Source organism: Prionailurus bengalensis, chromosome D3 (genome assembly GCF_016509475.1).
Source record: "Prionailurus bengalensis isolate Pbe53 chromosome D3, Fcat_Pben_1.1_paternal_pri, whole genome shotgun sequence".
Lineage (NCBI taxonomy): Eukaryota > Metazoa > Chordata > Mammalia > Carnivora > Felidae > Prionailurus > Prionailurus bengalensis.
This window is the reverse complement of record NC_057356.1, coordinates 9,268,360-9,283,615: the sequence shown is the minus strand read 5'-3', so window position 1 is coordinate 9,283,615 and position 15,256 is coordinate 9,268,360. Positions and strand designations below refer to the sequence as shown.

The 15,256-nt window shown below is 36.7% G+C and overlaps 1 protein-coding gene across 29 annotated transcripts in view; it reads left to right on the top strand.

Annotated features, from left to right (window-relative positions):
• ATXN2 (ataxin 2) overlaps positions 1-15,256 on the top strand; it is a 127,417-nt gene that overhangs the window by 69,808 nt on the left and 42,353 nt on the right. For 16 of the 29 annotated variants that reach the window (XR_006293869.1, XR_006293868.1, XR_006293867.1 and 13 more), the window contains 6 exons: positions 473-651; positions 2,522-2,731; positions 5,370-5,552; positions 8,028-8,225; positions 8,606-8,713; positions 8,972-9,042. Coding sequence is in view for 26 of the 29 variants with exons in the window: in XM_043557593.1 (XP_043413528.1) it covers positions 473-651; positions 2,522-2,731; positions 5,370-5,552; positions 8,028-8,225; positions 8,606-8,713; positions 8,972-9,042 (949 nt within the window). In the remaining 3 variants the exon portion in view is untranslated. Of the gene's footprint in view, positions 1-472; positions 652-2,485; positions 2,732-5,369; positions 5,553-8,027; positions 8,226-8,605; positions 8,714-8,971; positions 9,043-15,256 lie in introns of all 29 variants that reach the window. The other 13 variants (XM_043557618.1, XM_043557616.1, XM_043557620.1 and 10 more) reach the window with 2 other exon arrangements.

The following is a 15,256-nucleotide window of genomic DNA, read 5'->3' as shown; positions in this document are numbered from 1 at the left end:
AACTTAGAGTCTGAAGATTGGAATTAAAGTGTTGTTCAGTGGGAGATTTTGAGACTGTGGGACTGGCAGTGTGGATTTTAGGATTCGTCAGTATTGCTGGTATTGAATGAAAATCCAATGACTAGCCACAGACCAAGAGGAAACAAAATAGAGAAAGCAAGGACACAGAAAGTTTCAAGAAGACAGACCACATTTGATATCAGAATCCGCCGTCTAGAGGCCAAGTAAGATAAGAATGAATACACTTGTTAAACTTTTTTGCTTAGGAGGAGAATCTGAGAGAAAAGGAAAGGCTAGAGGCTAGACCTGAGGGTAACATGGAAGAATAGGGGTGTTTGGGAGTGAGACAGTTTGGTTTAGTGTTTAACCTTTTTATAACAAGCATTCACTTCTGCCTAAATTACTTTTCAATTTGTTTCATTGGCCTGATATCTATTAGGATAAAATGATTTAGAGGATCTCTCATTTTCAGGGAAAATAAATATATTCCTCCTGGACAAAGAAACAGAGAAGTCATATCCTGGGGAAGTGGGAGACAGAATTCACCGCGTATGGGCCAGCCTGGATCGGGCTCCATGCCGTCAAGATCCACCTCTCACACTTCAGATTTCAACCCGAATTCTGGTTCAGACCAAAGAGTAGTTAATGGAGGCAAGTATTTTGACCAAATTTGTCAATGTCAATGATCAGATACATAGTTTTCTAAGTATTTAAGTTTAGCATAATTGGTAAGAGCATGCACACCTTCATCGATTTCTGTGGAGTGGTTTTTACTTCAAAACTATTTAAAATTTGCTTTTGTGGATATCAAATTAGTAAAATTTGTATAAGTCTTTGGCATATACTGTATTTAGTATGATGAGATTCTCACATGTTATGATAAAGTGCTAAATTTAGCCAAAGATACTCAGTTGGCCAAAAAACGCTCCACGTATAAAGAAATTGGAAACTTTGGGTAGGTTCTCAATTTTTTAAAACCCTGGATGATAAAATGATTTAGACACAGTTTATATGGAAAATCCTAGTCTGTGTGAAACAGTCAGTGGTTAATACAGGTTCATTTTCGTAAACTGTTTATACATTTATATTCTGCTTACTTCAAGAAAGGATTTGAGGTAACTTGCTGTACAAGACATGACCAAGAGTCATGTGAAGAAGGTAAAGAAAGAAATGTGCTTAAATAAACGATAAGAACAACTCTTAGTTTAAGGATGGATATTATAGTTTAGCAGAAGTAAAGTGAAGGAGACTTGCATCTTTAGCAAGAAGATATTTTTCCGCTCTACCTCTAAATCCTAGGTTGTGGATCTTCCGTGTGAGTCTGGGATACTGGACAGCAGTGTTTTAGGCCACAGGGAAATACAATAGCAATACTACTTTACTCACCCGGGGAACAAAGTAGACGTTCAGTTGAAGGTATTCAAGTGTGGAAAGCTAAAACGGAAAGTAGAGAACACTGAGTTTCCAATTTCAGTTGTTTCTGTTGAGTCTTTCTCCAGAATTCCTCTCCAAATAAACACTCTTGAGTATTTTCTGTACTTAGTATTGGGGGTGAAATTTCTTTGCTCACTGAGTAAAGAATTTTAGTTGTTTATGAACAGAATTTCCAAGTAAAAAACCTGAAGGGGGCTAGGAAATGTATGATACTCAAGTGTGTGGAACCCTATGGAGAGGAGACCTGGACTGTTTCCTAAGATTAAGGTAAGTGCTGTGTGCTATGTAATGTTACACATTAGCTGTATCTTTACCTGTGCCTGTCCCTCAGTGTCACTTTATTTGGTGATGACTGCTCTGTAGTTGCATTGTTTATTAAGCAGTCTCTTAAATAAGTGTTTACTGCATAAATTATTTAGCAGGTCCCCCTTCTTTTTTCTAATTTGTTAAGATTGGAATGTTTTCTTGAAAAGGCAATGAATATTAACCTTTGTCACTCCTGTGACTCAAAAAATAGTAGTAATGGTTTATTTCTACTTAAAATGGACTTGCTTGATGAGATTTCAAACTGAGTCTTCAAGTATAAACTAGATGAAAATCACAGATGGTTATAAAAAAACCAGCATTTTTAATGGGATATAATAGCTGCTGCTTATTTTCATGTTTCAAAAGCTAAAACTAATATAGTAAATAATCTTATTTTCCTGAGTTTTGTGATTTATTGTGTGAAATTATCTAGTTTATGTTATATTCCTTTTAATGATTGATTACTGAGAAACAGTTATAGAACCAGGATTAATAGGCAGAAAGTCTTAACTGTCTTCTTCAATAGTATGTGTAGATCCTAATTAACCCTTTGGGAACGTGTGTTCATTTAAAGAGACTTAATTTTAAGGAGGTTAAAGTAAAATGTGAATTTATGTCAGTTAAGTTATGCTAAAACTTATCACAAATCAAATGACTGTCCTCAAAGGGTTAAAATGTACAAGAAATCATTTTTGTCATTTTACTTTTTTTTCTGTTTACTTTTTTCCCTCATTTTTTTCTTTAGTTTTTATACTTTCCTTCATATCATTTGTTCTGTCAGGTGTTCCCTGGCCATCGCCTTGCCCATCTCCTTCCTCTCGCCCACCTTCTCGCTACCAGTCAGGTCCCAACTCTCTTCCACCTCGGGCAGCCACCCCTACACGGCCGCCCTCCAGGCCCCCCTCGCGGCCATCCAGACCCCCGTCTCACCCCTCTGCTCATGGTTCTCCAGCTCCTGTCTCTACTATGCCTAAACGCATGTCTTCAGAAGGTACAATACCACAATTTGTTCATGTTTTTGTTTGTCTTTGTTTAACTCCTATGTGAGTTTATAATTACAAAATAGTTTCCTCTTCATTATTTAATAACCTATAATTTCCGTGTTTTAACTTTAGTTTATTAAAACTATTTCTATTAACCTTTTGTTCATGAGAAATGTGGTAAATACTGTGTGAAGCAATGAACTGTCCTGGATTGTAAGAATGAGGCTTTAATCTCTGCCTGGTAATGATGCTCTTTTACAGCCCCAGAAGGTCTACTCCAGGTTTCTGTCCCTCTCAATATGCAATGTAAACAGTGGCTAATGATAAACAGTGAACTGTCTTTACCCAGTCTTGGCCTTACTGTAGAAGCTATCATAAAAAATAAAATAATGATAAAAAAGAACCTATTATTTTACAGTTACTTGGCCAAGGTACTAGTGAACCTACCTGTTGGCCATAGGCAGGAATGGTGGTTTAGAGGTCCTTTTTGAGAGGGACAGTCCATGTAGTTGCCTTCGTGTGTTTACTCTTAGATTATAATATGGAGATTGGTCTTATGTTTGGGGGATTTAAGAAAATTAGCGTCATAATATTTTCTAGTGAAAGTCTAATCTGGAAGAAGTCCTTGATCTAAGATAAAGTTGTTAATAAAAACCATGTGCCCTTGTCAAAAACAAAACAAAACAAACCTGTAGTTTTCATGCAATATTTGATGCTATACCCTCTGTTGCTATGTAGCAAATACATGGAGGTATCGTAGGAAGGTCACATTTTAATATAAATGCAGTGCATGTGTTAAAGACCTGTTTTCTGAATAACTCCTTTTGATGTTTATTTCAGAGTATTTGTGTTAGAATTTTGATCTGCTTTGTTCATTAAAATCGCAGTTGATACAGTTACTGTTGAGACTAATAACAGTTTTCTGGCAGTGTTTCCCTGGAGAAAACTATGTTGGCTGCTTTTTAATAAACTGTTGCCATCTAGGCAAGACGGAGGTCATGGGATCTTGACTAAAGTAGCTAACCTTGAACAGCATGTTGCACTGATTTTCAAGGTGACTTCCTTGCACAAAAGTGCCTGTAATGGTGGCCACTAAACAAGAAGTTAAATTCTATTGAAGTATTTGTTGGGATGCATTGTTTGAGTAAAAACAGGACTCACTAGTGAGTACGTACATCTTCACCACAGTAAATTGTCAGGACTGCTTATGGACTGACTATTTGGGCAGAAGCACACCCTCTGCATATTGAGAGGCTGCTACATTATCCAATTTTTCTTTTTAACTAGTTTCAATTAAACTGTTTTCCAGTCATGTAGTTAGATGACACTGAAGCATTTTTAAAGTGTGAACTTCACAAGTAAAACCACTAAATATTAAATACAATGGTTTTGTGTATTTAGTATAGGAGAGTACATTTTGTTTCTGTATTTTATGTATTATCAAAAAGAATGAATTTTTTTGCAAGAGTTTGATTTCATTGCGCTATACCAATTAGCCTTCTTGTTCTTTTTCTCTAAATGGGTGTAAAAAATATATATATATAGATACACAGTTACCCAATTAGTAATTCAATTTTTTTTATGTAAATCACTTCTCCAGTTGAAAACTATGATATATAACATTAACATTTCTTTTTAACATTGTGTCCATGGGTAAATTCCTACTGAGAACACAAATTTGTTTGACATTCTAAAGAGTTCAACAGCAAGGTGAGGGTGAAGATTGGCTTTGACATTAACAGTGAGTTTTACTGAGTGTTAGCACTGTCTGGCTTCTCTACTGAGAGCAAGTCTGTCTACTGTTTTCACCTGATTGTTTTGTTCGACTGCAGAGTAGACTTTTTAGAAATAGAAATCACAAATGGGTTGACAGAATTAACGACCTAGAATTTTGACAATTTATATAGTGCAAATTTCTTCTCCAAATGTCAATTATTCTAGTGTTTCAGGTCTTTTCAGTAGAATTTTCAGCTCATAGCCTGGTTAAGTATGAGAAACTGCTTACAGGTGAAGACTGCTTTAAGGCATGGCTTGTAAAATTTATTACCATGGCAGAAGAGGTAGATAAACTTAAGATTTTATAGAAATTTAAGAAAGGTGTGTAGATATGTTTCCATAGTATAAAAGCATATAGGGATCAGTAGTCTTTTATTTAAAATTTTTTTTTCTAATTTTAGAAGTAATACAGAAAATTTGAGGGGAAAAGCTAAAAGTGTGTGGTAAAATAAAACTTAGGTAACCATAACTTCTGTTAACATTTTATTGTTTTTATTTTTATATGCCTACAAGTAATGGATATAGATTAAACAAATTGCCAAAAGTCTTTGAAAAGTTATGACATCTCTTTGATTTCTTATGTCAGCTTCATCCCTCCCTTCCTTTAAAAATAAAGGGAAATAATATAAAATTTATTTATAAAACCTTATGGCATTCCACAAAATAATTCTGAAAGAATATGGCCAAAAATACGTTGTTTTGTTTTTGTTTTTGTTCATTCTTTTATAACCAAGGAGAAAGTAGAGAGAGGTGTGTGTGTGTGTGTGTGTGTGTGTGTGTGTGTGTGTGAATGGGGTATATGTGTTTAGCAGAAAACTTGTACTGATGGACGTTGTATCATTTATGTGATGTTCACTATTCCTTTCTTAGGGCCTCCGAGGATGTCCCCAAAGGCCCAGCGACACCCTCGAAATCACAGAGTTTCTGCTGGGAGGGGTTCCATTTCCAGTGGCCTAGAATTTGTATCCCATACTCCACCAAGTGAAGCAGCTGCTCCTCCAGCAGCAAGGACCAGTCCTGCGGGGGGCACATGGTCATCAGTGGTCAGCGGGGGTAGGTAACACTTGGCTTGGAACATAATGACAGTGTTCATTTTGTAATTCTGCATGTAAAAAGGGCTCCACCACTCACTATATGTTAGAGCAAAACATGTGATCATTCTGACTTTCAGTTTTGTCAATGGGTTAATTTCTGCCTGTTCTACTTTATGGACTTGTGAGAAGATTCATATGAGATTTGTAAGTATGAACATAATTCATAGTTTTATAAAGTACCACTCAAATATAAAGCAAATACAGTATGAGGGACCATATTTCCTATCTTCTTAGCAGTTTTGTCCACAGATTCATTCCACAAACATCTGGGCTCACCGTGCTATGTGTTTCTAAAATTAAAGAAAATTTTTTTTCTAACGTTTACTTATTTTTGAGAGAGAGAGAGAGACCGAAAGTACGTGAGCCGAAGAGGGGCAGAGAGAGAGAGGGAGACACAGAATCCAAAGCAGGCTCCAGGCTCCACGCTGTCAGCACAGAGCCTGATGCAGGGCATGAACTCACAAACTGCGAGATCATGACCTTAGCCGAAGTTGGCACTTAACTGACTGAGCCCCGCAGGCGCCTGCTTTGTGTTTTAATAGCATGTGTACATGGCGCTAATTTCTGATTGTATTTCCCTTATGAAGAATATCAAACATAACTCAAGGGGCCCAAGTTTTATCTGTGATTAGCCTGAGGAATGTGCTGACAGCAGTTATAAAATTATAAAAAATACACTTTGATAAGAACTTACAGTTAATTTAATGTTTTGCTTCCATAACTGTGGAGAGTTATAGCACGCAGTGATAGAGGTTTTTTTTGTTTTGTTTTTGTTTTTGTTTTTATCATCTATCTTAATCAGCACATAGAATCTTTAAAAGAAAAAAGAACTTGGGGCACCTGGGTGGCTCAGTTGGTTGAGCCCCTGACTTCGGCTCAGGTCATGATCTCGCAGTCTGTGAGTTTGGGCCCCTCGTTGGGCTCTGTGTGGACAACCCTTGAGCCTGGAGCCTGCTTGATTCTGTGTCTCCCTCTCTCTCTGCCCCTCCCCCACTCATGCTCTGTCTGTCTGTCTCTCTCTCTCTCTTCCTCTGTCAAAAATAAACATTTAAAAATTTTTAAAAAGAAAAAAGATCTTTATTTAAAAAAAAATGTTTTAAGTTTATTTATTTTGAGAGAGACAGCACAAGTGGGAGAGGGGTAAGGGGGAGGGGGAGAGAATCCCAAGCAGGTTTCATGCCAGCAGCACAGAGTCCAATGCGGGGCTTGAACTCACAAAACCGTAAGATCATGACCTGAGCTGAAACCCAAGAGTCAGATGCTTAACTGAATGAGCCACCCAAGTGCCCCCAAGAAAAAAGATGTTTAAACTTAACCAGAAAGATCTCCAAACTCTGCTGAATGCTTTAGTTGATATATATTGCTCAGAATCATGTATGTATAATTTTATTGTAAATTCCCTTGTACTTCTGTTTTCTTCCTTGATCTTTAAAGAAAACCAAAAGAAATTAGATTTTAGATATTAGAAATTAGATATTAATTAGGATAATCTAGTTAGAAATTAGATAGTAGTTATTAGAAGGAAATGATTCATTTAACAAGAGAATGGAAGGTCTAGAAACCTATTTCTTCTGTTGTACCATTAATTATTTGACATTACTTAGAATCTGGAGATGAATTTGAGAGTAACAACATGATTATAGAAGTGAAACAATAAAAACTGTTGTTACATTTATATGCAGAATAGTGTTACAGGTTTGTTTTTTTATACTTATTAGAAAATTGACAGTTGTTGAAGTTTCCTTCCATGATCCTATGACTTCAAAATGTAAAGAACAACTAGAGTAAAGCGAATTGAACCATTTTCTCTAAATCTTTGAATCTGAGTTCTACAAATAAGTTTATAATGGAACAGGAAACCTATCAGATGCTTACTTGAGCTCAAGTGGAGTATGAATCCCAGCATGAATTACCTTCCTCTTTTGGCTAAATTGGTTCCGCAGTTTTCTTAGTTATTGCAAAGTGGCTCTTGAAGAGGCAAAAAAAGAACATACAGGATTGGCTGCAAGCTGCCAAAAGGTGTTTGAGTTTATTATTTGAAGGAGGAACAAATACGCCCATTTCTTTGGGACCTCTACCCCATTATTAAAGAGACCTCTCACTTCATCTTAAAAAGTAGTGTTTATCTTGTCTTAGAATTCCAGGATCTAACGTGATTTAAAGTACTTCCTTTTAGAATTAATATATTTACTTACAAGGAAAAACTACATTTGTACTTAGGTATTAATAATTGTTGTCATTCTTCAGATACTTGTGTTCTCAGTCACCACCACGATTCCTTAAGACTTCTGAAAAGAAAACAGAGTGATGGGATAAAGAGTAATTGGGATGGTGGTCAAATTAGGACTATTTTACCTGTATTTTCAAAAAAGCCTCTTTGAGGAAGTGACATTTGAGCTGAGAATTTAACGTGTAACTTTTCTCTTTCTTCTAGTTCCAAGATTATCCCCTAAAACTCACAGACCCAGGTCTCCCAGACAGAACAGTATTGGAAATACTCCTCCTGGGCCAGTTCTTGGTTCTCCCCAAGCTGGTATTATTCCAGCTGAAGCTGTTGCTATGCCTGTTCCAGCTGCATCTCCCACGCCTGCCAGTCCTGCATCCAATAGAGCTGTTACCCCATCTATTGAGGGTATGTAAGAAAGGGCTTCCAGCTCCAAAATGTCATTTGTGAAGTTCAGTGTTTGAGTTTAATGTTAATTGTATGAAAAATGCGATGTCCATTCATAGGTATATATTTGAGTATACATTTAAAATTTTACATAAATGGAGTTGTTTAAGTAATACTACTAATTTCATAAATGTTATTCTTGAATGTCTGTTAACAGGGCTGACATTCTTGGCTGGTAGCTATTAATATAAATAAACTTACTGGTGTTTGATAGATCTGCAAAGGAGAAAAGCTTGTGGTTAAATGGAAATGTTTTTTCCCAAAAACTATAGTAAATAAAAATTGTTGAATATTTTCCCATTTTACTTTTTTTTTTTTTTTTAATGTATTTTTTTTTTTAGCTAAGGATTCCAGGCTTCAAGATCAGAGGCAGAATTCTCCTGCAGGGAATAAAGAAAATATGAAGCCCAGTGAAACATCACCTAGCTTCTCAAAGACTGAAAATAAAGGTTAGAGCTTTAAAAAGTCTTCCTGTATAACTTGGAAATAGGAAGGACATGTCTGATCTCATGCCAAATACAGATTGTTTTTGGTCAACACTTTTTCTTAGGATTGTGTGTATTTAAATGCATAAATTGACCAATGTCAAAATCTGGGATAATATATTGAATAAAAGAACTTACTTTCATTTCTAGTATCTCCTCCTAAAAGGATTTTAAGTTAAAGATTTGCAGTAAATCTGTATTTAACTGTTCCACATTTCACAGGTATATCCCCAATTGTTTCTGAACATAGAAAACAGATTGATGACTTAAAGAAGTTTAAGAATGATTTTAGGGTAAGTGTTACTATTGATTAATGAGTTAGGATTTTAATGTCCTAAGAATTTTTATATCCTTCATTTACAAAATATATGCACACCCAGAAACCTCGAATGATGTGTGTAGAAAGCTAAGCATTCTTCAAGTTGTTTTTGCCTATGCTTTTAAGTAGGTAACTAAAATCATGTACTATGATAAGAACTAAACAGATATCAAATGAAAGAGAATATAATTGTGACATTTGAAGCCATCATAACATAAGTTATTATTTGGTGTTCATTTGATTACATTATTCAACGAAGAGTAGAGCAAAGCTGAGGCATTAATTACCTGATGTGGCGAGTGGATGATGGACTGGACCTCAGTGTTCTTAGGTAGTTGCAGATTTATACTTTGTGCACAAATGTATTGTGATAGAAATCTCTCTCTAAAACCATTTCTCTGTCTTAAGTCTTGTTAACATACTCTAATCTCTGCTGGATGACCATTGCATTCTTTTCTACAGCCTTTACCATAGTAATATATTTTGCATTTCAAGTCATATTTTGAGACCAACTCAGGAGGTCATCTTGAAACTTAGCTTCTTAGAGGGAAAAGATCTGATGATTAGCCTTAGAAAAAAATGGCTGTCTTAAGAGATGAATCAATCAGGGGCACCTGGGTGGCTCAGTCAGTTAAGCGTCCGACTTTGGCTCAGGTCACGATCTCACAGTTCATGGGTTTGAGCCCCACATCCGGCTCTGTGCTGACAGCTCAGAGCCTGGAACCTGTCTCACATTTTGTGTCTCCCTTTGTCTCTGCCTCTCCCCCACTTGTGCTCTGTCCCTCTCTCTCAAAAATAAAAATAATAAAAACATTTTTAAAAAATTACAAAGAGATGAGTCAAATCAAAAGGCAGCCTTTTCCTAGCTTGTGTTGGCTTCCTAAAAATTAATAAATTTTTGCTGATAGCTTAATTGTTATTGTCACCATTCAAAATATTACATATCATATTTTATCACAATTTATTCAGCTTTAATGCTGTTAATAGGTGTGAATTTTAATTTTTTAAGCTATAGTTAATGCATGGACGGGACACCAAGAATTATGACTGAATGCCCAGATATCTGGTTTAGTATGTCATGCCCTCCAACACAATTAAAGCCCTCCTGTGTACTTGGCTGCCTCAGCTGCATCCTGCTGCCAGAGGGAAGGGTTTCTTTCCAGTGCAGTTCTTGATACTGTGTCATTGAGTAGATTCCTGAAGAAGTGAGGATACTATTTTGCATGATCTTCTGTTTGTTATAAATTGAGCTCATGCTATAGGAATTGCCCATTTCCTTAGCATTTTTTACAGCCAGACATTCAGGTCCCTTCTTACTTGAATTTAATTTATTATGTTATGAAGGAAAAAACATTTTTACTTTGGAGCATACGAGTTAGTACATTTCTTGTAGCAGTTATATTGAGATATAATTTACATGTTATACAATTTAGCCACACAAAGTGTACAATTCAGTGGGTTTTAGCATATTCACAGTTGTACAACCATCACCACACTTAATTTTGGAACATTTTTCTTCGCCCCAAAAAGAAACCCCATAGCTCTAAGCAGTCACTCTTTTGCTTTAAACCCCCACCCCAACCCCCCACCTTTCCCTAGGTCCTGAACAGTTTACTTTCTGTCTCTATACGGTTGCCAGTTGTAGACATTTCATATGAATGGAATCATGTAATATGTGGCCTTTTGTGTCCGGCTTCTTTCACTGAGCGTAATGTTTTCAAAGCTCATCCATGTTGCACCATTTAGAAGTACTTCATTGGTTTTATGGATAAATACTATTCCATTGTATGGATATACCACATTTCATTTATCCATCAGTTGATGTCTCTTTCAGTTATTCCCACGTTTTGACTATTATAAATAATGCTGCTATGAACAGTAGTGTAGTTACATTTTCATTTCTCTTGGCTGTAGATACCTAAGACTGGAATTCCTGGGTCCTGTGGTAACTCTGTCTTTAGGCTGTGGAGGAAAACTTCCAGACTGTTTGCCAAAGCAACTGTACTGTTTTGCATTTCCACCAGCAGTATATGATGTTTTCTGGTTCTCTACATCCTTACCAACACTTGTTATTGTCTTTGTTATTAGAGCCATCCTTGTGGTATCTCATCGCGGTTTTGATTTGCATTTCTCTGATGGCTGATGATGTTGAGCATCTTTTTATGTGCTCAGTGGCCATTTGTATATCTTTTTTTTTAGAGAAATGTCTATTCATTTTAAAAACTGAGTTGTCTTATTATCAAGTTGTGAGAGTTTTTTTTATGTGTTCTGTGTACAGGTCTCACATCAGATACACGGTTTCTAAATTTCTTCTACCATTCTGTAGATGGTCTTTTCACTTTCTTGATGTTGACCCTTGAAGCTTGAAAACTTTTGATTTTGTTGAAGTCTACTTTATCTTCCTTTTCTTTTATTGCGTGTGCTTTTGGTGTCATAGCTTAGAAACTTTTGCTTAATCCATAGTCATAAAGATTTATTTTTATTTTCTTCTAAGAGTTTCATTTGAGGCTGTGATCTCTTTTGAGTAATTTTTTAATATTGTGTGAGGTAGGCTTCCAGATTTATTTTGCACGTTGCTCTCGCTTGTCTCAGCACCTTCTCTTAAAAGGGTACTGAATTGAATAATCTTTGTCCCCTTGTGGAAGCTCCGTTACTGGAGTCTGAACTCTCCTCCATGACATCTATATGTCTCTCTTTTTGTCAGTACCACAGTGTCTCTAGAGTTAGTATATTTTTAAATAGCCTACAACTTCATTTAGTAGAAAACATTACGTAATGTTCTTGCACTATGAGATCACAACTTCCTGCAATCTTTAACACTTGACTCTTAAATTCCAGGTAGTTGTAAGATTAGCATTCTACGTCTTTAGGACTTCTAATCTTACTTCTGTTGGGGGCCTGAATAAGTGTGAATGTATTATTAAGTCTCTTACAAGTAACTTTCTGGTCCATAAGTGAATACTGGAAAGCAAGGAAATAGTATTAAGAATGTTTGAGAGTAAGCTTATAATTTCCTAAAGGTAAAATAGCGTTATTAGTTTACATTTATTATTTCCTATGTGTCATACACTGTCCTAAGTGCTTGTGTGATAAATCCTTTAGTGTCCTAACATCCCTTTGAAGTAGGTTCTATTCTTTGAGGCAAAGACAAGTTTAATTTGCCCAGAGTCACATGGCTAGTTAAAAGAAAGGCCTGGCCATCTGTGTGTTCAAGTTTCTAGTAGTGCATTGGACAGCATCTAATGCATAGTGTGTCCTGCATAGTGCATAGTGTCCTGCATACCTGCATGTCCTGCATAGTGTTCTGTGAATGAATCATCAGAGCCATCCTCATGACATGCACTTGGCCTTGAACTGTGGTGGTTCACAAACATCTGTAGTCTTTCATTGAGACAGAATTAGGAGTACCCTGTGGTTTTGTTTTTTCTGTTCATTTTCCTTGACACCCATCTGCAGGATCTAATGTAGCTGTGTGCAGGTTGCCGATAGCTTTATTTGTGTAAGAATTGCTAGTAATTTGATCTGTTACAGATTAATGGTACGAGGTTTGGAGGTAAGTAGACTATCTGGTTTGAATCTTGCCTTTACAAAACCATAAGTATGACATTGAAACATGTTATCTGCTTCTCTGAAGCTGAAATGGAATTATTGTAGAACCGATTTCATAGGGTTCTTATGAGAATTAAATGAGATGCTACCTGTAGTGTTTAACATAGTACATGACCCACAGTGTCTATTCAGTAAATATTAATTCCTATTAGCAAAGTAAAGATGATCGAGAATTTTACTGTCAATCAGTATTTTCTTGTTCTCTAAGTCACATAAGAATTTCAGTTTTCCCATTAAATGTTTATACTGCCCAAAGCAACCTATAGATTCAGTGTAGTCCCTGTCAAAATACCAGTGGCATTTTTCACAGAAACAGAATAAACAATCCTAAAAATTGTTTGTTACTACAGTAGATTTCAAATGGCCAAAGCAATCTTGAGAAAGAAGAAGAAAGCTGGAGGCATTCCTGATTTCAAACTATGTATAAAGCTGCAGTAATAAAGAATGTTACTGATGTAAAAACAGCCATATGGGTCAGTTATAGAAATAGAGAGCCCAGAAGTAAACCCATGCATATATGGTGAACTAATTTATGACAGGAGCCAAGAATATAGAATGGGGAAGGGACAGTCTCATCCATAAATGGTATTGGGAAGACTGGACTGTCTAACACTATACCCAAAAATTAATTCAAAATAGATTAAAGACTTGAACGTAAAACTCCTAGAAGAGGGGCGCCTGGGTGACTCAGTCGGTTAAGCATCTGACTTCAGCTCAGGTCATGATCTCTCGGTTTCGTGGGTTTGAGCCCCATGTCGGGCTCTGTGCTGACAGCTGGGAGCCTGGAGCCTGCTTCAGATTCTGTGTTTCACTGTCTCTCAGTCCCTCCCTGACTCATGCTCTCTCTCTGTCTCAAAAATAAGTGAAAACAAACAAACCAGAAAACCTCCTAGAAGACTTCGGCATAAGCTCCTTTACATTGGCAGTGGTGGGCAGCAATATTTTTTGATTTGACATCAAAAGCAAAAATAACGAGCAAAAATAACACACGGCAAAGGAAACCAACAAAATGAAAAGGAAACCTACTGCATGTAGGAAATATTTGCAAATCACATAATTGATACGGAATTAATATCCAGCATGCATAAAGAATTCCTACAACTCAGTAGCAAAAGAACAAGGAAACTGATTTTAAAATAGCAGAGGGTCTAAATAAACACTTTTCCAAAGAAGACACAGATAGCCAACAGGTCCATGAACAGGTGCTCACCACCAGTCACCAGGGAAGTGCGAATCAAAACCACAATGAAGTATCCCCTCACTCTTTTAGAATGGCTATTACCAAGAAGATAAGAAGGTAACAAATGCTGACCAAGATGTGCACCTTTTGTGGAAACATAAGTTGGTTCAGCCACTAAGGAAACAGTTTAGAAGTTCTTCAAAAATAAAAATTAAAAATAGAACTACCAAATGATCTAGCAATTTCACTTCTGGGTAATTATACAAGGAAATGAAAATACTAGCCGAAAAAGATAGCTGCGCCCCCATGTTCATTGCAGCATTATTTACCATAGTCAAGACATGGAAGCAACCTAGGTGTCCATCAATGGATGCACGGATAAAGAAAATTGTGTGTGTATATATGTAAGCACACACAGATACACACGTATTTTTATATAACATATACACAAATGCGCACATGCACACACGTTATGTAACAGAGTATTCAGCCATAAAAAGGAAAGAGATCCTGTCATTTGCCATGACCATGGGTGAACCTTGAGGGCATTATGCTAAGTGAAATGTCAGACAAAGACAAATAATTGCATAATCTCACTTGTGTGTAAAATCATAAAGAAAGAAAAGAAAAAAAACTCATACAGGTTGATGGTTGCCATAGGCCAGGGGGCAGTGAAATGGGGAATGGGGTCAAAAGGTACAAACGTCCAGTTATAAAATAACAGTTACATCAGGAGATGTAATGTTCAGTACGGTGACTACAGTCAGTAATACTGTATTGTATTTGAAAGTTGCTAAAAGAGCTGATCTTTTTTTTTTTTTTTAATTAAAAAAAATTTTTTTTTTTTTTAACATTTATTTATTTTTGAGACAGAGAGAGACAGAGCATGAACGGGGGAGGGTCAGAGAGAGGGAGACACAGAATCTGAAACAGGCTCCAGGCTCTGAGCCGTCAGCACAGAGCGCGACGTGGGGCTTGAACTCACGGACCGCGAGATCATGACCTGAGCTGAAGTTGGCCGCTTAATCAACTGAGCCACCCGGGCGCCCCTGATCTTTTTTTAAAAAAATATTTATTTATTTTGAGAGAGACAGTGTGAGTGGGGGAGGGGCAGAGACAGACAGAAGCGCGCGCGCGCGCACACACACACACACACACACACACACACACACAAAATCCAAAGCAGGCTCTAAGCTCTGAGCTGTCAGCACAGAGCCTGATGTGGGGCTCGAACTCGTGAACTGCAAGATCATGACCTGAGCTAAAGTCTGACGCTTAATTGACTGAGTCACCCAGGTGTCCCTAAAAGAGTTAATCTTAAAAGTTCTTGTCATAAGAGAAAAAAAATTGTAACTGCACTTAATGGCTGTTAACTAGACATACTGAATTTGCAGTATAT